The sequence below is a fragment of the Heterodontus francisci genome, chromosome 9 (assembly GCF_036365525.1).
Source record: "Heterodontus francisci isolate sHetFra1 chromosome 9, sHetFra1.hap1, whole genome shotgun sequence".
NCBI lineage: Eukaryota > Metazoa > Chordata > Chondrichthyes > Heterodontiformes > Heterodontidae > Heterodontus > Heterodontus francisci.
The window spans coordinates 94,671,239-94,695,725 of NC_090379.1; the positions used below are offsets into that span (position 1 = coordinate 94,671,239).

Consider the following 24,487-nt stretch of genomic DNA (forward strand, 5'->3'; position numbering starts at 1 on the left):
GGATCTTCTGAAGTCCCATGCCACCAAAGGAACATGGCTCTTAGTTGGAAAATCACAAACACACTGCCTCCAATTTACTGACTGCGTATGTCATGTGTGCGATCACACCATTGGCATGCAGGCTTGAAAAATGTATCCTCCCATGTTTTGGTAGCACTATTAAGATTAGGAAAAGAAATTAGTAAATTGTTGCAAATATTTGGGAAGTATCCAGTGATGTCTCTCACCATCAGAATCGCCCTCCTTTCAGAGAAGAGAGCAGTGTGCTCTTTGCTACTGCCGTACTTCCTCTGATTCAGCTGAGAGAGTGGGACAGTCCAGTCTTCTGCAGTGCATTGCTGAGATGGTGGTAAGGCCTAGGCAATGGACTGAACAGCAGCCAACAGTGGTGTTCTGTGATCAGCTTCCACAAACCAGGCTTCTATAGGACAGAAGCTGAAAACAAAATATGGGATAGACCATAGAAAGCCAGTTAAATAAATATTCTAACCTTTAGGAGCTGGAATAACCATTAGGTCCAATAAGAATCACTTTCTCCTAGAACAATCCCACTCCCATTACTTGTCACCATATTGATTAATCCCTTCTCCCTCCAGAAATCTAATTGTCTCTTGAAACTATTTACATTGTCTGATCCAGTGCTGTATTCCCACTGATTATATACAGTTGCCTATATTTATGGACTCTACCTAAACAGGTATAGCTGTGACTGTTATATGCATATGTAATTGAAAAAATATTTTTTTATGATGGTATAAGCTAAAATGCCGGGATTGTGATTTATTTAGGGACAGTCCTATATTCTCATTATTTATCTCCTAAAGTGACTCATGAGTACACACTGTGTTGAACTTGCACTGTTAGTAACAATTTAGTTTATTTCAAATGTTACCTATTGCCTTAAAATAGCAGACAAAGAAATGTCATATTAACATACTTGTTATCATACTGAACCACACTATTTCAAGCCAAAAGGCTTTAAATTCTTCTTGAGATCTTCATTTACATTCTTGGATTATTTAGTCTTTTTGTGCTTCCTCCGCATCAATCTTTGTGTCATCATTTCGTTCAGATTTATAATGCTAAACTTTTCCTAGAAGATCGTGGTTTGAAGTAAGTCAGACTGTGAATTATGCCTTGTTCATTGTGTAATTCATAACTAAATGAGTGATGTAGTCAATGGATTCTAATACGAGTACTTCTGGTCTCCTCCTCTGTGTACTTTTTTTGGTGCTGTGCATTACATAACTCAGTGATTTCACCCCTGCATGAGATAGACATTTGGAGAGAGGCTTAGTTGAAATTTTTCTTTGTTGAATTATTTGGTGTGAGCTAGATTGAAATGCATTCTGACGGCCAACGGCACTCTTACTATCAGCCGATCCAATAGAATAGATTTAGATTTCTTGCTTCATATCTCCGAGACTGTGGGGAGCATCAGCCAGGCTGCCACTCATGTCATCGAGCAATGTGTGTGATGAGCGTCTTGACCTCTCGGCAAGGCTGCAGCAGAGGAAGGGACAGTGAAGAAGGGGAGCGTGCACTCCTCTAACCGATAGCAAGAACCGAGAGAATGATCCAAGTGATTTTCTCCTTACTCCTAGCCAAACTGGAGATAACCAGGTGTAATTATTTCCAGCACTTTTCCTCAACTATGGTGCATTTGTAACCGAGGATTAGTACTATAAACAGAAAAGTGGAAATCAGAAGAAATCTATATATTCTTTGAATTGAATTGTGAAGTGATGCATTTTGGAAGGAGGAATGAGGAGAGGCAACACAAAGCAAATGGTAACATTTTAATAGGAGTGTAGAAACAGAGAGACCTGGCGGCTCAAAGAAATCTTTGATGTCGGCAGGACAAGTCAATAAGACTGTTAATAAAGCATACTGAATCCTTGGGTCTATTAATAGTGGCATAGAATACAAAAAAGAAAGTTATGAGTTGTTACGATCTGAAGTGGACTGTTTGAAAGGATGGTGGACGCAGATTCAATAAGGACTTTCAAAAGGGAAGAGGATCTATACTTAAAGAGGAACAAACATTTGCAGGGTTATGGGGAAAGAGCAGAGGAGCAGAATTAATGTGTAGCTCTTTTAAAGAGCCAGCATAGGCACAGTGGGCTGAAGGGCCTGCTTCTGTGCTGTATGATTCTATGATTATTAGAATATTGAACATGTTACCTCAGTGGCTATTGAAGCTAGATAAATATTTGAAGAAGAAAATGATGAAATGGTACAGCAAAGGAACAAGAGATTAGAGTAAATAGTTTTGGTGTAAGAGCTACAGTGCTCTAGGCACAATGGACCAAAATAATTTCTGTGCTTATATTTCTATGATAATCAAAATTACAAAGCAATAAAGCACGTTAGCTGTTAGTCTATTGTTACTTTGGACAAAGGAGGTTTATAAGAGTGAATACAGATGTATCAAAATCTCTGGTCACAGGTATTTTAGTGAAACACATCTAGTCCCAATCAAGCTATCTTTCATACATTTTCTAAAAAAGTCTATATACTGCCTTACACAACACAATTACCATCCTCATTATCACCAGATGATTCCTGTGCTCCTGTTTTCCCCTTGTCTTTAAGGCTGCTGGCTTTCCTATTCCAAAAGATGTGCACAGCAACTGCTCACTAGACTCAGCATTAAGATGGAAAAAGCAGAAGAGTTTAGTGGCCTGTCCTCTCACTTTAATCCCTGTGCTAAATGTTGGCCAGGACTTTCCTGATCATCCCAAGTTGTGGATGCTCCATTGTGCTGAGCACTGCTTTTGGCGGAGCTTGCATCTAAACGTGATAACTGGTATCTCTCATCCTTTACCTGTCAAAGTTTCAAGGCACCATGCAACATAGCCTTACCCAGAGAATCAATGAGTAGACTTCTTCAAATGTTATCTTTGATCTGGCTGCTGTGAATCCACTAGAACAGCCCAGGGCAGTGGTGGATGGAAAGAAAAGCTGACCCTACTGCATCCCGTTGATGCATGGTACAGGGCAAAAACCTTAAAGAAAGTTAATCTAACTTTATTTTTGCATAAGAATGCATTATATATATATATACTTTTTTTACATACATACACAAAACTCTTAACAGTCCCATGCTTCTGCAACTCCCTCTATGAAAGCATATGTCAAGGCCCATATACCAGATTATCACAGCTCTTCCTATTGTTAAGACTGAGGCGGTAGTAATGCACTGTCAATTCAGTCCCATTACTCCACAGGTCATAGCATATTATTAACATTTTCCCACCTACTGAAAACTTAGCCAAATTAAACACTTTATTAACCCCCCCCCCCAGAATAAAACAGACCAAACCCAGGTATCTTTAAACAACAAGTTAACTATTTATTAATAAACTAAATCTTAAACACTATTGAGATAAACCTATGTCTAAAAGACTTCATAACTTCTTATTTCTCTTAACCTTCCTGCACACACACATACATTCAAAAACAAATGGTTAACCGGCTTTAAAAAGTTATATTTTAAATTATAGCTGTTTCTTAGGAATATATAAATAAATGGGTTGTAAGTCTTTGTGGGTTACGTTCCCGGTTCAGTGAGGTGTCCCAGAGATGAATAGTCAGATGCCACTCGAAGTCTCCAGGCGGATTTGATGAACAGTTTATAATGGATAGGTGTTCAAAGCACTTCGATTGCAGCAGGTGTCACACAGTTCTATCAACAAGGAGTATAGCAACAGGTCTATTTGGGTTTTTAAATTGGCAGACTATCAATAGAAACTTTACTTAGAATTCTAGAACTCCCAGAAACACAAAGGCAACAGAAAGCCACTCCTAAGGCAAATACTTCTTCGAGATTGGAAGTAAAAAGGAATTTTCTACCTCTAACAGTTCAAATGTTCTTTTCCAGGATTTTTCTCTCTCCTTAGGGAATACACCACCTGTAGATCAATGTAGATGTTTCTGCTAAGAGAAAGAGATCCTTCCTTTAGTTAGTGCGCTTCGCTGGTCTCCAGATCAAACTGGTTCTGGCCAGTCTTTACCCACAGTCAACTGATACAATACAGCTGGTGGCCCCCTCCTGCTGTTGCCTAGGAAACAGTCTTGCTGCTGGCACACTATGCCCAGAGAATCTAAAAGCTTCTCTGTGCCTTAAAAGTACACAGCTCCCCTTAGTTTTTAAACAGAGAGAAAAAAAGCTACACTTCCATGACACTATACACAATTCCTGATACAATTTAATATGTTCTAACATGTTCTAAGGTGTTAAACTTTCAGTAGTTATTTGTTTTGCGGTGAATAATTATAAACAAATATTATGCAATAAAAATGCATATACTCACAAAATATTCGGTGATGTATAAAGACATATTAACTTACAGGCTGTATGATCTAATATTGCATGTTCCGCACATTTTTGCCTGTGTAATAGGCAGAGCGGAGTGAAAAGGGGGCTGTGCTGCCAGTATGACCTTGCCAATATATTTTCATTATTCATGCAAAATCCAACACACCAACACTTGTAAAACTTTAGGAGTAATTTTTGTTAGAATAATAGGACCTCATAGTATTGAAGTATGCTGACACACAATGTTCTGCAATTATATAAAACTTACCTTATTGGATCAAAAACAATTAATCCTAACTTTAAGAACCTTCAACAGCATCATCTTGTATTGTGGGGGAGGGAGTAACATATTAATTATTGATGCTAATTAGACCTACAACAACAACAACTTGCATGTATATAGTGCATTTAATGCAACAAAACTTCCTAAGATACTTCATAGGAACATAATCAGTCAAAGTGACAATTGACACCGAGACAAAGGAGGAAACATTAGGACAGGTGCTCAAAGTTTGATCAAAGATATAGTTTTTAAGGAGCTTCTTTAAAGGAAGAGAAAGAGTTAGAGAGGCACAGAGGTTTAGAGGGGGAATTCTGGAGCTTAGGGTCTATCTTGTGAAGGCAGAACTGATAATGGTGGGGTGAAGGAAATCCTGGATGCAAGAGGCCAGAATTGGAACATGGTAGAATTCTCGGAGCGTTGTAGGGCTGGAGGAGGTTACAGAAAGAGGGACCTAATTTATGAGGTAGCCTCTCACTAAGAGCACTAATTTACAAATCACAAGTGACCATCCACCATAAATTTCTGTTACATGGACAGCACATTATCATAGAATCATAGATTCATAGAATGGTTACAGCACACGAAGATGCCATTCAGCTCAACCATTTGGTTCTCTGCAAGAGCAACTCAGCTAGTCCCATTCCCCCCGACCCTTTCCCAGTAGCCCGACAATTTTTTTTCTCTCCAGGTGCACAACCAATTACTTTTTGAAAGCCCCGATTGAATCTGCCTCCACCACACTCTCAGGTAGTGCATTCCAGATCCTAACCACTCGCTGCATAAAAAGATTTTATTCATGTTGTATTTGGTTCTTTTGCCAATCACCTTAAATCGGTGTCCTCTGGTTCTCGACTCTTCCATCAATGGGAACAGTTTCTCTCTATTACACCATCACTATATGTTACATAAGCAAGCAGTTTCTGTCCAGTGTTTCTAGTCCAGGGAAGCCCTTGCCCTCTTGTTACTGGGTTCTATTGGCATTCTGATTTTTGTTGAGGAGTAGAACATGTAAGCGATTTAAATAGCTACAGCACAAACCACAAGACACGGCCTGATCACTTCAAGCCACCATATTGCACTCTGTTTCATCATTACATCAAAGAGAGCCAGTTTGTATATAGTTTATCAAGGCAATTGAATCAAGTGGCTACTGCTGTTTCATAGACTGTATATCACAGTATAGACAGGCAGCATGATATCACAATCATTACAGTTGGATCATTTGCCCAGTCCAGAACCAAATGGGGACCTGTGGGGGTGGGGGGTGGAGGGTTTTTAAAATCATAGAGAAGCCAGGTGGGGGTCACTCAGTCATTATTTGAGACCTGGCCCTCCTTTATGTGCTACTGATGCCAAACCAGTGCTGCAAGGCAGCTCACCACTTGGAATTGGTGGGAAATGAGCCAGCTCCTATGTGGAATGAACTAACAGTTGGAGAGTGGGAGGGGGAGGCAATCCCAGGGGGGCCTTGTACAGATGGCAGAAGGCTGGAGTATTTCTTTGTGGGCAGCTCCTTCGGTTCCTTCAGGCACCACGAAAATAGAGGTTAACCATATCTATGTCTGTTTTTTCAGTGGCTGCCAGCAGTCCCTTTAAGCACCACTGGTTAGGCTGCTGAGTGCTGATGCAAAGGGTACTGTATCAACCATGCACTCTCCAAATGCGCACACTTATTTGTACCCCAAGATTGCAACTGGTGTCCTGTGCAGCCTAATTTACATATCACAAACGGCTATCCACCTGAATCAAATGCCCGTGCTGCCCATTGTCAGGACCTTACACAAGATGGCGGCAGCCGGAATGCCAACTAAATCGGGTTTCAAGTGACTCAATGTTATTTTCAAGCCTCTACCTCCTGCATTACATCAGGATCAAAATGAGTGAATGCATCCATGTAAACCTGACTCATTTACACATTTGAAGTCACAAACTGCACAGCATTTAATTTTAAGTGCAGCAGCTGCTAACTGGACACTTGTCGTCCAACTTTCAATATCAAACTCAGCAACTAAAATGGAGCCATATGATTCAAAATTGGACAGGTGTAAACCCTGCCTGTCTCTCAGGCAAACATTGCTGAAACTGATAACACATAGAAAAAAGCCATGGTGTGGAACAAGCAGAAAGGACAGCATTTCAAATGCCAAACATATTATACCAAAAGCTGACTGAATTGGACAGCTCCCGAAAACAGGCGCGAGAATATTGATCCGTGATTACCCTGCGCCTGTTAACTGTAACGCAGGCAGCACACCATCTTTGTGTTGCCTGTTTATTATCATAATTGCTGTGTGTAGACAGCAGTAACTGCATAGTTTATTGGCTGCATACATCTGTGGGGGCTCAAAATCAATACTGACTTGCACTTATAGCTAGCCTGCACCTCTTAAAGGGAAGGTACACTGTGGCTGCTGGAGATGCTGACATCATTCGGAATAGTGCTGTGCAACAAAGAACAATGGCTGACCGTGGGAGTGAGCATGCACCAAGGTTTTCTGATGTTGCGCTCGAGGATTTGGTGGAGGAGGTGGAAAGGAGGAGAGATGTTCTGTATCTGCAGGGGTGGCAGGAGACTGTTATATCAATGACTTAGATGAAGGGACCGAAGGTATGGTTGCTAAATTTGCTGATGACACAAAGATAGGTGGGAAAGTAACTTGTGAAGAGGACACAAGGGGGTTACAAAGGGATATAGATAGGTTAGGTGAGTGGGCAAAGACCTGGCAAATGGAGTATAATGTGGGTAAGTGTGAAATTGTCCACTTTAGCAGGAAGAATAAAAAAGAAGCATATTATCTAAATGGTGAGAAATTGCAGAGCTCTGAGATGCAGAGGGATCTGGGTGTCCTAGTGCATGAATTGCAAAAGGTTAGTATGCAGGTACAGCACGTAATTAGGAAAGCTAATAGAATGCTATTGTTTATCGCGAGGGGAATTGAATACAAAAGTAGGGAGGTTATGCTTCAGCTATACAGGGCATTGGTGAGACTACATCTGGAGTTCTGTGTATAGTACTGGTCTCCTTATTTAAGGAAGGATGTAAATGCGTTGGAGGCAGTACAGGGAAGGTTTACTAGGCTAATACCTGGAATGGGCAGGCTGTCTTATGAGGAAAGATTGGACAGGTTAGGCTTGTATCTGCTGGAATTTAGAAGAATAAGAGGCGACTTGATTGAAACATATAAGATCCTGAGGGGTCTTGACATGATAGATGTGGAAAGGATGTTTCCCCTTATGGGAGAATCTAGAACTAGGGGCCACTGTTTAAAAATAAGGGGGTCGCCCATTTAAGACAGATGAGGAGAAATTATTACTCTCAGAGGGTTGTGAGTCTTTGAAATTCTGTTCCTCAAATGGCAGTGGAAGCAGAGTCTTCCTACTTTGCATACTTCCGGTGGATGTTAAGTGCATGCGCACAAACTCTTCTGCCAAGATGCCATCCAACACAGTTCAAGGTAGAACTGCGCCTGTATGTTTTGTGATCGCCATTTTGGAACCCTAAATGTACTCGCAGCACCCAAAAAGTGGGCATTACTAAGCCCAATTTTACCCCAAAGCTTTATTTTATTTTGAAAATTGGTGGCTTTCCTGTTGGATGTCAATCTTCACCAGAAGTCTGCATGCATGTCTCTCTCCCAGTATTGCCAATCGAGTGGCCTTTGTACAAGTTAGATGCAGGGGTTGGGGGGAAGCACATCACTGTTGCGCCCTACTAGCAACCTTGGCTGAGATCAGCTGACTTTGTGCAGACCAGATACTGAACCTTGGATCTTCCAGATATGCACTGCTCAATATAGCCCTGATGCTGCATTTACCTGTGGAATAATCAGGGAGCTGCGCTGATTCAAGCCAATGTGTGACTTAAAGCAGAAGTCAAACATAGCACATGAAAACATAGTTCTTTTTTTAAATTTTGAAGTGTTGAATACCAGTTATTGATTAACAATCAATGTGAATTGTCAGACAGAATGCCACTATCCCTTTATTACATAGTGTATCCAGCTGAATAGTGGTTGAAAAATACAGGCGACCCCTTCCATATTGCCTACAATTGCATGTTGAAATGATTAAAAAAAATCTCGGATGGCATGCATAAAACATAACTAATTCTGTATGGCCACTCTGCATGTTGAAGCTGACATGCAAAAGGATTAATTTCTAAAGTGCTTCGGAGAGTGAGGCACCTTGTTTGTGGTTTGTAACATGAAGAAATAAATACATTTGCTTTTAGTATTCATTGTTCTTTACCAGTAGAAAATAGCCTGCTGTTTATTTCGTTGGTGAGAGTAGGCAATCAGAGTGCAAGATGATGGACTTTGGCAGGGACAACCTCAGGGTCACTTCTAGATTGAACATTAAACGCATCAGAGCGTGAAGCAATTTGTTTATGCGTGGCGACACAGGATGCTGACCTGAAAGTCAAACTAATCCAGAGGGCAATGAGGGGCAAGGCAACAGCACATGCAGCATCAGACTGGAAAGTCATATTCACCATGCAGCAGAGCTCTGAGCTGTTATCCCTGCCTCTGAAAGGTTCCATTGTGTGCAGAGGAGAAATTTAACTTGGCAGATTGGTGCCTTGGCATCATTAAAAGTCAACTATAACAGCAAACTGGCCTTCTGCTGATGATGAAAACACAAATAGATTGGTCTGAATACACAGTTAACTTGATGCAGTCTAGCAGTGACGGTTCCATGTTGTTACAACTGTGGAGGGAGGAGTGCACTGTCTTTTCTAGTTCCACTTCTCCACAGGCCACAACATATATTTAAATGTTTACCCTGTTACCGATGTAGTCAATCATATACTCTACAATTTATCACAGAATAACATACACCAACCAGGTTTCTTTAATAAACAACAAAATTATTAGTTTATTATAAAACAAAACTTAATCAATAACAAAGCAAAGCATTAACACACAGATTGAAATATGGAAGTTCCCTTTTACCTTAGCCCCTCGTGCGCACACACACACCTCAAAAAAAATACTTAACAAATCATATAGAAGCACCGTCATAACAATATCCCATAATAAGCATCCATGAGCCTTCTCCTATTGTGCTTGCTTAGTTATTGCCAATTTAGTGCCAAGTTAAGGAAAGGTTTGAAACAATGTTGAAACTGCCTATGACAATTGAATTGGGCTCAGCTGTGATGACCACCCCGCCACAGTAAAATATTGCCCACACTGCATCTGTATGCTTAGACACAAAGCATGCTCACTTGAATGAAGTAATGGGTTGGCAGAAGAGGTACACATTCAAGCTTTCTTGAGGTAAAAATAATTTATTTCCGATTAATGTACCTATCGAGAGAGAGAGAATTTAAAAACAGCGCAGGAACTCCGGGAGCAGCAGAACACATTGAGAGAGAGAGAGTTTAAAAACAGCGCAGGAACTCCGGGAGCAGAAGCACATTGTGTGTGAGAGAGAGAGAGAGTTTAAAGCCAGTGCAGGAAGTTGAGATGTGACATCGCAGGAAAGTCGTAAGTTAATTAGTTGGTGAGTATTGCTGCTTAGGGACTGAGTCTAAACAACTAGCAAATGAAAAACGATAAAAATATCAAGAAGTAACAAGTGAGTAGCTGATGAATATTATCTTGTCTTTTATTTTTAAGTAGTGTTTATTACTACTAGTAGGTGTGTTAGTATTGATGGGTTTATCAGTATTAATAAAGTTTATTAATAACAATAAGGTGTATTAGTATTGGTAAGGTTTTTTTGCAGTAGCAATGTTATCTAATAAATAAAGGAATGGCAGGGCTACTGCAACCTCTGGAGTGCACATCCTGTGCTATGTGGGAAATCCAGGACAGTTCCTGTGTCCTGGATAACGATTTGTGCAGGAACTGCCGTCAGTTGCAGCAGCTCGAGCTCTGGGTTTCGGATCTTGAACAGCAACTGGCGACACTGCAGTGCGTCCATGATGCTGAGAGCTTTGGATCGCACATTTATAGATGTGGTCACCCCACAGCTTGAGAGTATGCAGGAAGAGAGGAAATGGGTGACTGCCAGGCAAAGAGGAACAGGCAGGTAGTGCAGGAGTTCCCTGAGTGCATTCCACTCGCCAACCAGTATTCAGCTCTGAATACTGATGAGAGTGATATGAGAGTGATGGTTCATCTGGGGACTGCAACAAGAGCCAAATCCATGGCACCACGGGTAGCTCAGCTGTATGGGGGGTACAAGGAAGACTGGAAGAGCAATAGGTGATTCAATAGCTCAGGGAATAGATAGGCGTTTCTGCAGCCACAGACGTGAATCTGGGGTGGTATGCTGCCCCCCTGGTTCCAGGGTCAAAGATGTCACTGAGTGGCTGCAAAGCACCCCGGAGGTGGGGGGTGGGTAGGGGGGGGGGGGGTGGTCAGTGATGGGGGGTGGCGGGAGGGTGGCGGGAAGGTGAGCAGCCAGCATGGGTATGGACGACATGGGCAGAAAGAGGGATGTGGTTCTGCAGTCAGAATTCAGGGAGCTAGGTAAGGAATTAGCAAGCAGGAGCTCAAAAGTAGTAATCTTCGGATTACTCCCAGTACCACGCGCAAGTGAGCATAGAAATAGAAGGATAAAGCAGATGAATGCGTGGCTGAATAGATGGTGCAGGAGGGAGGACTTTAGATTCTTGGGACATTGGGATCGGCTCTAGGAGAGATGGGACCTGTACAGGCCAAACGGGTTGCATCTAAATAGACCTGGGACTGAGTTCCTTGTGGGGCATTTTGCTAGTGCTATTGGGGAGGATTTAAACTAGCTTGGCAGGGGTGTGGGAACCAAAAGGTAATATCAGACTGGAATACCAAGGTGCAGAGAATACTGGGAGAGATAGGTAGTACTAGAATAAGGAATAATAATTTAATGGGTGGGGTCAGAATAAGGGAAAAAGAAATAAAGTCTAAATCAGGGTCACTGTGCAAATATGTGAATGTGCGGAGTGTGGTTAATAAGATTGGTGAGTTCCAGGTGCAGATTGCCATGTGGAAATACGATGGTTTGGCTATAACAAAGACCTGGCTCAAAGAAGGGCAGGACTGGAAGTTAAATATTCCTGGATACAAGGTGTTCAGGAAAGAGAGGAAAGGGAAAATGGGGGGAGGGGTGGCTGTATTGATTAAGGAGAGCATTGCAGTAGTGGAGAAGGGATGTCCCAGAGGAGTTCGCGGGCATAATCTATTTGGTTAGAGCTAAGCAACAAAAAAGGTGCAGTTACAATGGTTTGTGTTGTCTATAGGCCACCAACTAGTGGGAAGGATGTAGAGGAACAAATTTGTATTAGATTACAGACAGGTGCAAAGGTTATAGGGCAGTTATAATGGGGGACTTTAATTATCCAAACATAGACTGGGATAGTAGTAGCGTAAAGGGCAGAGAGGGGCAAGAGTTCCTAGAGTGTGTTCAGGAAAATGTTCTGCAGCAGTATGTTTCCAGTCCAACGAGAAAGGAGGTACTGCTAGACCTGGTTCTTGGGAATGACCTGGGCCAAGTGCATTAAGTGTCAGTAGGAGAACATTCAGGGGCCAGTGATCATTGTATCATAAGGTTAGGTTGGTTATGGAAAAGGACAAACAACAATCTAGAGTAAGAATAATTAATTGGTGAAAAGCCAACTTCAATGGGGTAAGAATGGAGCTGGGCTGAAAAAATTGGAATCAAAGGTTGGCAGAAAAACCTGTGGCTTTGCAATGGGTTACCTTCAAAGAAGAGATAGTTTGGGCACAGTCAAGGTATGTTCCTTTGAAGAGCAAAGGTAGGGTGAATAAATCCAGAGCTCCCTGGATGATGAATGAGATAGAGATGAAGATGAAGAAGAAAAATGTGCTTATAACAGATGTCAGGTAGATAATACAGTGGAGAACCAGGCTGAATGGATCAGATTCAGAGGGAAAGTGAAAAAACAAAGAGAAACAGAGAGCATGAAAAGAGACTAGCAGCTAACATTAAAGGGAATCCCAAAGTTTTCTATAGCAGGAAAAATATTGGTCAGTTAAAGAAATCCAGCATGGATTTCTTAAGGGAAAATCATGTTGAACTAACTTGCTGGAGTTTTTAAAAGGGATAATAAATAGAGAGGGTTGATGAGGGAATTGCAGTTGATGTAGTGTGCATGGACTTCCAAAAGATGTTTGAAACACAGCCACACAATAGACTTGTGAGCAAAGTTTTAGCTCATAGAATAGAAGGGACAGTAGCAACATGTATATGGAATTGGTTGAGTGACAGGAAACAGAGTAGTGGTTAATGGATGTTTTTTGGGCTGGAGGAAGGTTTGTAGTGGAATTCCCCAGGGGTCAGTGTTGGGACCCCTTGTGCTTTCTGATATATATTAATGACCTAGACCTTGGTGTACAAGGCACAATTTCAAGGTTTGCGAATGATATGAAACTTGGAAGCATTGTGAACTGTGAGGAGGATAGTGTAGAACTTCAAAAGAACATAGACAAGTTGGTGAAATGGGTGGACAGGTGGCAGATGAAGGGCAATGCAGAGAAATATGAAGTGATACACTTGATAGGAAGAACATGGAGAGACAATGGATCGTGGCCCGGTCACTTACCTTCTGGGAGCGGAGCGGAGAGGAGTGGACTTGTGGGGAGAGTGCAGAGTGAGAGAAGAGGATGAATTGAGCCCGAGGATCGAGGCCCAGTCACTTATCTTCCAGGAGCGGAGCAGAGAGCAGTCCAGGTGCGCAAGAGTTTGGAAAAAAGTTAACAGTGACATCATAGGAAAGCTGCAAGGTGATTGGTTGGTGAGTAACAGCTGTTAGTGCCTGGAAATAGCTTTAAAAATTCAGGGGAAAGTTCTTTTCTTAAACCTACCATGTAAGTGAAAAGGTTAGTACTACTAAAGTGTGTTTTTTTAAATTAGTGTAATTTATTAAGGACTTTAGATTGTGGTGGGTAGTGTTTGTAGTAGAACAAGGCCCCTAGTATAATTAGTATTTTTTAATTAAAGGGAGTAACTAAAGGTAAGTCATGCAGGACAGCACGCACCAATGATCTGCTCCTCCTGTGTTATGTGGGAAATCAGGGATGTTTCCAGTGTCCCTGATGACCATATGTTTAGGAAGTGTATCTATCTACAGCTACTGGCTACCCACGTTATGGAGCTGGAGTTGCGGGTGGATTCACCGTGGAGCATCCGCGAAACTGAGGACGTCGTGGATAGCACGTTTAGTGAGGCAGTCACACCGTAGGTGATGGCTGCACAGGCAGAAAAGAGATGGGTGACCACCAGGCAGAGTAGTAGACACAGGCAGGTAGTGCAGGAGTCCCCTCTGGCCATCCCCCTCTCAAACAGATATATCGCTTTGAATACTATTGGTGCGGGGGGGGGGGGGGGGGGAATGGCCTCCCAGGGGAAAGCAGCAACAGCCAAGTTTGTGGCACCACAGATTACTGTGCTGCACAGCAGTGGGGGAGAAAGACTGGGAGAACCATAGTGATAGGAGATTCAGTTGAAAGGGGAACAGCCAGGCATTTCTTTGGCTGCAAATGAGACTCCAGGATGGTATGTTGCCTCCCTGGTGCTAGGATCAAGGATGTCTCGGAGCGGCTGCAGGACATTCTGAAGGGGGAGGGTGAACAGCCAGTGGTTGTGGTACATGTCGGTATCAACGACATAGGTAGAAAAAGGGTTGAGGTCCTGCAAGATGAATTTAAGGAGTTAGGAGCTAAATTAAAAAGCAGGGCCTCAAAGGTAGTAATCTCAGGATTACTTCCTGTGCCACATGTTAGTGAGCATAGGAACAGGAGAATAAAGCAGATGAATACGTGACTGGAGAAATGGTGCAGAGGGAGGGATTTAGATTCCTGGGACATCAGAACTGGTTCTGGGGAAGGGGGGATCTGTACAAGTTGGTCGGGTTACACCCAGGCAGGACCGGAACCGATGTCCTCGCAGGGACGTTTGCTAGTGCTGTTGAGGAGGATTTAAACTAGAATGGCAGGGGAATGGGAACCTGAATGGGGAGACTGAGGAGGAGGAAACAAGGATAGAAATGAAAGACAGGAAACAAAAAGGCAAAAGTGGAAGGCATAGAAATATAGGGCAAGAAACAAATAAGGCCATAGTGCGAAACAATGCTAAGATGACTAAGAATGTTAAAAAGACAAACTGAAAGGCATTGTGTCTCAATGCGCGGAGTATTTGCAATAAGGTAGATGAATTAACTGGGCAAATAGATGTAAATGGATACGATATAGTTGCGATTACGGAGACATGGCTGCAGGGTGACCAAGGATGGGATCTGAACATCCAAGGGTATTCAATATTTGGGAAGGACAGGCAAAAAGGAAAAGGAGGTGGAGTAGCTTTGTTAGTAAAAGAGGAAATCAATACAATAGTGAGGAAGGATATTAGCTCAGAGAATCCTGATGTGTAATCTGTATGTGTGGAGCTAAGAAACACCAAGGGGCAGAAAACGTTGGTGGGGGTTGTATATAGACCCCCAAACAGCAGTGGTGATGTAGAGGATAGCATTAAACAGGAAATTAGAGATGCATGCAATAAGGGTGCAACTGTAATTATGGGTGATTTTACTCTACATATAGATTGGGCAAGCCAAATTGGCAATAATACTATAGAGGAGGAATTCCTGGAGTGCATACATGATTTTTTTGGACCAATACGTTGAGGAACCAACTAGAGAACAGGCTATCCTAGCTGGATATTGTGTAATGAGAAAGGATTAGTTAACAATCTTGCTGTGCGGGGTCCCTTGGGGAAGAGCGACCATAACATGACAGAATTCTTCATTAAGATGGAAAGTGAGAGAGTTGATTCCAAGACTAGGGTCTTGAATCTAAATAAAGGAAACTATGAAGGTCTGAGGCGCGAGTTGGCTATGATAATTTGGAGAATGTTACTTAAAGGGTTGACAGTGGATAGGCAATGGCTAGCATTTAAAGAGCGCATGGATGAATTACAACAGTTGTTCATTCCTGTCTGGCGCAAAAATAAAACAGGAAGGGTGGCTCAATGGTGGCTTATAAAATAAATTAGGGATAGTATTAGATCCAAGGAGGAGAAATATAAAATGGCCAGAACAAGCAGCAAACCTGCGGATTGGGAGCAGTTTAGAATTCAACAAAGGAGGACAAAGGGATTGATTAAGAAGGGGAAAATAGAGTATGAGAGTAAGCTTGCAGAGGACGTAAACACTGACTGTAAAAGCTTTGAAAGATATGTGAAGAGAAAAAGATTAGTGAAGACAAATGTGGGTCCCTTACAGTCAGCAAGGGGGGAATTTATCATGGGGAACAAAGAAATGGCAGACCAATTAAATACATATTTTGGTTCTGTCTTCACAAAGGAGGACACAAATTACCTCCCAGAAATGTTGGGGAACATGGGGTCTAGTGAGAAGGAGGAACTGTAAGAAGTCAGTATTAGTAGGGAAATGGTATTAGGGAAATTGATGGGATTGAAGACAGATAAACCCCAGGGCCTGATAATCTACATCCCAGAGTACTTAAGGAAGTGGCCCTAAAAATAGTAGATGCATTGCCGGTCATTTTTCAAAATTCTATAGACTCTGAAACAGTTCTAACGGATTGGAGGGTAGCTAATGTAACCCCACTATTTAAAAAAGGAGTTAGAGAGAAAACAGGGAATTATAGACCGGTTAGCCTGACATCAGTAGTGGGGAAAATGCTGGAGTCCATTATAAAAGATGTAATAGCAGAGCACTTGGAAAACAATGACAGGATTGGACAAAGTCAACATGGATTTACGAAAGGGAAATCATGCTTGACAAATCTACTGGAATTTTTTGAGGATGTAACTAATAGAATAGATAAGGGAGAACCAGTGGATGTGGTGTATTTGGATGTTCAGAAGGCTTTTGATAAGGTCCCACATAAGAGATTAGCATGCAAAATTAAAGCGCATGGGATTGGGGGTACTAAACTGACATCGATAGAGAATTGGTTGGCAGACAGGAAACAAAGAGTAGGAGTAAACGGGTCTTTTTCCGAGTGGCAGGCAGTGACTAGTGGGGTACCACAGGGATCAGTGTTAGGACCCCAGCTATTCAGAATATATATTAATGATATAGATGAGGGAATTAAATGTAATATAGCCAAATTTGCAGCCGACACAATGCTGGGTGGGAGTGGGAGCTGTGACGTGGATGCAAGAAGCTCCAGTGTGATCTGGACAGTTTGAGTGAGTGGGCAAATACATGGCAGATGCTGTATAATGTGGATAAATGTGAGGTTATCCACTTTGGTGGCAAAAACAGAAAGGCAGATTATTATCTGAACGGCGATAGATTGGGAAAGGGGGAGGTGCAGCGAGACCTGGGTGTCCTTGTGCACCAGTCACTGAAGGTAAGCATGCAGGTGCAACACGCAGTTAAGAAGGAAAATGGTATGTTGGCCTTCATAGCGAGACAATTCAAGTACAGGAGCAAGGATGTCTTGCTGCAATTATACAAGGCCTTGGAGTATTGCATCCAGTTCTGGGTGCCACGCTTTAGAAATGATGTGAAGATATTGGAGAGAGTACAGAAAACGTTCACGGGAATGGTTCTAGGAATGAGGAATTTCAGTTATGAAGATAGATTGGAGAAGTTGGGACTATTTTCCTTGTTGAAAAGAAGGCTGAGAGGAGATTTGATAGAGGTGTTCAAAATCGTGAGGGGTCTGGACTGAGTAGATAGGGGAAGTTTGTTCCCACTCGTGAAAGGATTGAGAATGAAAGGGCACAGATTTAAAGTAATTGGTAAAAGAAGCAAAAGCGACATGAGGAAAAACTTTTACACGCAGCAATTGGTTAAGGTCTGGAATGCACTGCCTGAGAGTGTGGTGCATTGAAGCATTCAAAAGGGAATTAGACTGTTATATGAAAAGGAAGAACATGCAGGGATACGGGGAGAAGATGGAGGAATGGCACTCAGTGAATTATTCATTCGGAGAGCCGGTGCAGTTTCGATGGGCTGAATCGCTTCCTTCTGTGCAGTTAGAATTCTCTGATTTTATTGGTGCTAAAATACCAGTTGAAATAAACGATTTTTCATAGTTGCCGTCCTTGCAGATGTCACTTATCATGAGTAAGGAATTGTATGTCTTTGACCAGGGGACGATATTGGGTCTGTAATTGGCACATTGTGAAACTGGCAGCTATTTCATATGATGATCCTGTGCAGGCATGGAAGCAGTGCAGACCATTTAGCAAAGCTGCCCTAGACTACGAAATGTTCAATATGTAGGAATTCAAGTTGGTTGCTTGTTTTTCCTAATGTAGATTATTTATCTGCGAAATTTGATAAGGCTCAAAAATGGATGGAGGATCGAGTTGCCCAATTAACCTGTGCCCGTTGCTTCTGATGTAGGTAGCACGCAAACTTTGTGATACCTGTTAATTTAAATGATTGTAGCATGCAGCCAGCGCTAAGCATGCTACTGAGTTGCTGTATGCCTGGGTTTTATTTTTAAACACACTGTGTTTTCAGCTCTCCCTTGGTGAATCCTTGTTCACCGCTTTCCAATTATAAGGCAAATAAATGAGCACAAACAGGTTTTCTTAGGTTTAAAAAAGAAAGGTGAAATTTTATGAAACCTAAACTCAAACTCTAATTCGGTTGGTGCCTACGGATACACGACGCGCCCACACCAGCATGCATACATGGTATGCACATGCAAATAGAGACAGAAAAGAGCAGAAGAAATAAAGTGGAAAGGTTTGAGGCAATATCTGAAGAGTTTTTTTATGGGTCTTTTAGCTCCACTATCGAGTCCTTGATTGTAGGTAGATTCTTGCTTTTCATTGGGGCCCAATATTCTTCTTAAACCTTAAATAGAGACTTTTCTCTCTTGGGGTTCACGTGTCTTCATTCGGTTTTTGGAGTTCCGTGAGAAAGAGATGGGAGCAGACAGGAGAGGCTGTGGTGAGCCAGCCAGGAGAGGTCTTTTCAATCTAGGAGCAAACATCGTTCTGCCAGTTTAAACACTGTCTCTACAATTTAAAACTCCCTAGGTTGGCCAGCAGGGTAGTCACGTAACTGACTGGTATAACCACTTATGGCTTTGTACATTGTGTGTGTCAGGGAATGGTCCTTTGTCTACAAACACTGTCTGTTAATATGGAAAAATGTCTTTCCAGGAGGGGCCTGGCAATCCCTTCTAACAGGCCTTCTCTTCCCAGCAACAATTTAAAATTTAAAGTCCATGTGGCAAAATTAATGTGCCTCATTCTTGGTAGGTGGGGGCCTGCATGACAAGAGACTAGAGCCACTTAAAGCTAGCCTTCTCTGTCTGCACCTCTTAAAGGTGAGGTGCAATGTAGCTGGAGCAGGTGCTAGAACCGGTTGCAGAAGAGAGTGTGAGCTAGTAGATGGTGCAACATGGCAGACAGTGGGCTCCAAAACTAGCTGACATTGCACTGGAGGACTTGGTTGTGGAGGAGAAATGTCATCTATCCTAGGGGGCCAGAGGCCGTTCAAACAAACTCTCAGAAGGCAGTGAAAGCAGATAGACGTGGCAGTCATTACCAGAAATTTAGACCAGAGGATTGGGATGCAGTGCTGCAAGAAGTTCAAAGACCTCACCTCAAGGTCAATGAATTCTTCTTCAAATGCCATATACCGACAACTGCTCTATTAGCCGAACATACTGCTTAATGCACCACACCGCCATCACTCACCTACCAACAATCTCTATCAATTACAACACAAACCTAACATTCATATTCTTCAATAATAAAAACAAGAAATGCTGGAAATACTCAGCATCTGTGGAGAGAGAAGCAGAGTTAACGTTTCAGGTCAGTGATCCTTCAGAACTGGCAAATATTAGAAATGTGAAAGGTTATAAGCAAGTAAAGTGGGGGTGGGGCAAGAGATAACAAAGGAGAAAGTGTAGATTGGACAAGGCCACAGAATAGCTGACCAGAAGGTCATGGAGCAAAGGCAAACAATATGTTAAAGGTGTGTTAAAAGACAAAGCATTAGTACAGATAAGGTGTTAACGAACTGAAAACTGAACAGCAGCAAGTACAAACATGAAAAAAAAAAGTGGTTAAGCAAACTGAACAAACTAAGATAAAATAAAATAAACACACAAAAAAAAAGAAAAAAGAAAAAATAACTAAAAATAAAAGTAAAATGGGGGGCCCGTCATGCTCTGAAATTATTGAACTCAATGTTCAGTCCGGCAGGCTGTAGCGTGCCTAATCGGTAAATGAGATGCTGTTCCTCGAGCTTGCGTTGATGTTCACTGGAACACTGCAGCAATCCCAGGACAGAGATGTGAGCATGAGAGTAGGGGGGTTGTGTTGAAATGGCAAGCAACCGGAGGCTCGGGGTCATGCTTGCGGACTGAGCGGAGGTGATCCGCAAAGCGGCCACCCAGTCTGCATTTGGTCTCCCCAATGTAGAGGAGACCACATTCTGAGCAACGAATACAGTATACTACATTGAAAGAAGTACAAGTAAATCACTGCTTCACCTGAAAGGAGTGTTTGGGGCCTGAGATAGTGAGGAGAGAGGAAGTAAATGGGCAGGTATTACACCTCCTGCGATTGCAGGGGAAGGTGCCATGGGAAGGGGACGAGATGGTGGGGGTAATGGAGGAGTGGACCAAGGTGTCGCGGAGGGAACGATCCCTTCGGAATGCTGACAGGGGAAGGGAGGGAAAGATGCGTTTGGTAGTGGCATCACGCTGGAGGTGGCGGAAATGGCGGAGGATGATCCTTTGGATATGGAGGCTGATGGGGTGGAAAGTGAGGACAAGGGGAACCCTGTCGCGGTTCTGGGAGGGAGGGGAAGGGGTGAGGGTAGAGATGAGGGAAATGGGCTGGACACAGTTGAGGGCCCTGTCAACCCCAGTGGGGGGGAATCCTCGGTTGAGGAAAAAGGAAGACATAGCAGAAGCGCTGTCATGGAAGGTAGCATCATCAGAGCAGATGCGTCGGAGACGGAAAAACTGGGAGAATGGAATGGAGTCCTTACAGGAGGCAGGGTGTGAAGAAGTGTAATCGAGGTAGCTGTGGGAGTCGGTGGGCTTATAATGGATATTAGGAGACAGCCTATCCCCAGAGATGGAGACAGAGAAGTCGAGGAAGGAAAGGGAAGTGTCGGAGATGGACCATGTAAAGGTGAGAGAAGGGTGGAAATTAAAAGCAAAGCTGATAACGTTTTCCAGTTTGGGGCGGGGCAGGAAATGGCACCGTTACAGTCATCAATGTACCAGAAAAAGTGTTGGGGGAGGGGGCCTGAGTAGGACTGGAACAAGGAATATTCGACATATCGCACAAAAAGACAGGCATACCTAGGACCCATGCAGGCACCCATAGCAACACCTTTTACTTGACGGAAGTGAGTGGAGTTGAAGGAGAAGTTGTTCAATGTGAGAACAAGTTCAGCCAGGCGGAGGAGGGTGGTGGTGGATGGGGACTGGTTGGGCCTCTGTTCAAGGAAGAAGCGGAGAGCCCTCAAACCGTCCTGGCGGGGGATGGAGGTGTAGAGAGATTGGACATCCATAGTGAAGAGGAGGCGGTTGGGACCAGGAAACTGGAAATTGTCAAAATGACGTAGGGCGTCAGAAGAGTCACGGATGTAGGTGGGAAGAGACTGGACCAGCGGAGAAAAGATAGAATCAAGATAGGAAGAAATAAGTTCAGTGGGGCAGGAGCAGGCTGACACAATGGGTCTGCCAGGACAGTCCTGTTTGAGGATTTTGGGAAGGAGGTAGAAGTGGGCTGTCCGGGGTTGTGGGACTATGAGGTTGGAAGCTGTAGAGGGAAGATCTCCAGAGGAGATGAGGTCAGTGACAGTCCTGTGGACAGTGGCTTGATGTTCAGTGGTGGGGTCATGGTCCAGGAGGGAGTCCAGGGGGAATATTCTTCACCTCACCTTCATGTGCTTTAAAACCACACCTCACAGCTTGCACACATTGCCAGCTATTCAATTATGACAGCCACATTACCCAAACAAATTGTACCACACTCACTGATATACTTCCCTCTCACTTGCAGGACAAGGTGGTGCATAATTGAAGGAAGCAGGAGCAAACCAGCTGGGGACAGGCATGCCTGCATGTCCAAACTCCTATGGAGGAAACGGTGCTTGCCATTGTTGGAGCAGCCATGACTGAGGCTCAGACGGGTGGCTCAGCTGCACAGTGGGGTACAGGGAAGACTGGTAGAGCCATAGTGATAGGTGATTCAATAGTTAGGGGAACAGACAGGCATCTCTGTGGCCGCAGACATGCTTCCAGGATGGTATGTTGCCTCCCTGATGCCAGGGTCAAGGATGTCACTGAGCGGCTGCAGAGCATCCTGAAGGTGGATGATGAACAGCCAGCAGTCGTGGTCCACATCGGAACCAACGACACAGGTAGAAAGAGGGATGTGGTCCTGCAGTCAGAATTTAGGGAGTTAGGTAACAAGTTAGCAAGCAGGACCTCAAAAGTAGTAATCTCCGGATTACTCCCAGTGCCACGCTCAAGTGAATATAGAAATATAAGGATAAGACAGATGAATGCATGGCTGGAAAGATGGTGCAAGAGTGAGGGCTTTATATTCTTGGAAAATTGGACCTGGCTCTGGGGAGATGGGACTTGTACAGGCCGGACGGTTGCACCCGAACAGAGCCGGGACTGAGTTCCTTGCGAGATGTTTTGCTCGTGCTGTTGGACAGGGTTTAAATTAGTTTGGCAGAGAGATGGGGACCTGAGGGTAGACTCAGATGGGACAAAATCAGAAATGAAAATGGAAGGCAGAAAGTTAATGGATGAGTCTGGAAGACAGAGAAAACAAAGGTTAGAAAATAAAAAAAGTGCTCAACGCTATCTATTTCAATGCAAGGAGTAAAGCAAATAAAGCAGATGAGTTGAGGCCACAGAAAGACACGTGGCAGTATGATATCATAGCTAATACAGAAACATGGCTTAAGGAGGGACAGTAATGGCAACTCTACGTTCCTGGTGACAGGGTTTTCAGACGCGATATGGAGGGGGATAAGAAAGGAGATGGAGGGGCATCTTTGGTCAAGGAAGCTATTACAGCTGTGAGGAGGGATGATATGTTGGAAGACTTTTTTATTCATTTATGGGATGTGGGCGTTGCTGGCTAGGCCAGCATTTATTGCCCATCCCTAATTGCCCTTGAGAAGGTGGTGGTGAGCTGCCTTCTTGAACCGCTGCAGTCCATGTGAGGTAGGTACACCCACATTGCTGTTAGGAAGGGAGTTCCAGGATCTTGACCCAGCGACAGTGAAGGAGCGGCGATATAGTTCCAAGTCAGGATGGTGTGTGACTTGGAGGAGAACTTTCCGGTGGTGGTGTTCCCATGTATGTGCTGCCCTTGTCCTTCTAGTTGGTAGCGGTCGCAGGTTTGGAAGGTGCTGTCTAAGGAGCCTTGGTGTGTTGCTGCAGTGCATCTTGTAGATGGTACACACTGCTGCCACTGTGCATCGGTGGTGGAGAGAGTGAATGTTTGTGGATGGGGTGCCAGTCAAGCGGGCTGCTTTGACCTGAATGGTGTTGAGCTTCTTGAGTGTTGTTGGAGCTGCACCCATCCAGGCAAGTGGAGAGTATTCCATCACAATCCTGACTTGTGCCTTGTATATGGTGGACAGGCTTTGGGGAGTCAGGAGGTGAGTTACTCGCCGTAGGATTCCTAGTCTCTGACTGGCTCTTGTAGCCATGGTATTTATATGGCTACTCCAGTTCAGTTTCTGGTCAATGGTAGCTCCTAGGATGTTGATAGTGGGGGATTCAGCGATGGTAATGCCATTGAATGTCAAGGGAAGATGGCTAGATTCTCTCTTGTTGGAGATGGTCATTGCCTGGCAATTGTGTGGCGCGAATGTTACTTGCCACTTATCAGCCCAAGCCTGGATATTGTCTAGGTCTTGCTGTATTTCTATATGGACTGCTTCAGTATCTGACGAGTCGTGAATGGTGCTGAACATTGTGCAATCATCAGCGAACATCCCCACTTCTGACCTAATGATTGAAGGAAGGCCATTGATGAAGCAGCTGAAGATGGTTGGGCCTAGGACACTACCCTGAGGAACTCCTGCAGTGATGTCCTGGAGCACAGATGATTAACCTCCAACAACCACAACCATCTTCCTTCGCGTTAGGTATGACTCCAACCAGCAGAGAGTTTTACCCGATTCCCATTGACTCCAATTTTGCTAGGGCTCCTTGATGCCACACTCAGTCAAATGCTGCCTTGATGTCAAGGGCAGTCACTCTCACCTCACCTCTTGAGTTCTGCTCTTTTATCCATGTTTGAACCAAGGCTGTAATGAGGTCAGGTGCTGAGTGACCCTGGCGGAATCCAAACTGAGTGTCACTGAGCAGGTTATTGCTAAGCAAGTGCTGCTTGATGACACCTTCCATCACTTTACTGATGATAGAGAGTAGACTGATGGGGCGGGGTAATTGTCCGGGTTGGACTTGTCCTGCTTTTTGTGGACAGGACATACCTGGACAATTTTCTACATTGCTGGGTAGATGCCAGTGTTATAGCTATCCTTGAACAGCTTTGCTAGGGGTGCGGCAAATTCTGGAGCACAGGTCTTCAGTACTATTGCTGGAATATGACGCATCAAATGAGGCCATATAGATTGAGCTAAAGAACCAAAAAAGGGCAATCACACTGCTGGGAGTGTACTATAGACCCCCAAACAGTCAGAGGGAGATAAATGAGCAGATATTTGGCCAATCTCTGAGAAGGGCAGAACAATAGGGCAGTAATAGTTGGGCATTTTAACTACCCCAATATTAACTGGGATAGTTTTAATGTGAAAGGAATTGAGGGAGCAGAATTCTTGAGGTGCATTCAGGGGAACCTTTTTGCCCAGTATGTAGCAAGTCCAACAAGAGAGGGTGCAGTTTTAGACTTAGTTTTAGAAAATGAAAATGGGCAGGTGGAGG

The 24,487-nt window shown here is 43.5% G+C and overlaps 1 protein-coding gene across 18 annotated transcripts in view; it reads left to right on the forward strand.

Annotated features, from left to right (window-relative positions):
* slc8a3 (solute carrier family 8 member 3) overlaps positions 1 to 24,487 on the forward strand; it is a 923,598-nt gene that overhangs the window by 762,314 nt on the left and 136,797 nt on the right. Inside the window, exon 4 of one of the 18 annotated variants that reach the window (XM_068039539.1) lies at positions 14,361 to 14,371. The exons of 15 other annotated variants lie outside the window; for them this stretch is intronic. In XM_068039539.1, the coding sequence (XP_067895640.1) occupies positions 14,361 to 14,371 (11 nt within the window). Of the gene's footprint in view, positions 1 to 1,639; positions 1,660 to 14,360; positions 14,372 to 19,861; positions 19,872 to 24,487 lie in introns of all 18 variants that reach the window. 2 more of the 18 variants (XM_068039529.1, XM_068039537.1) reach the window with 2 other exon arrangements.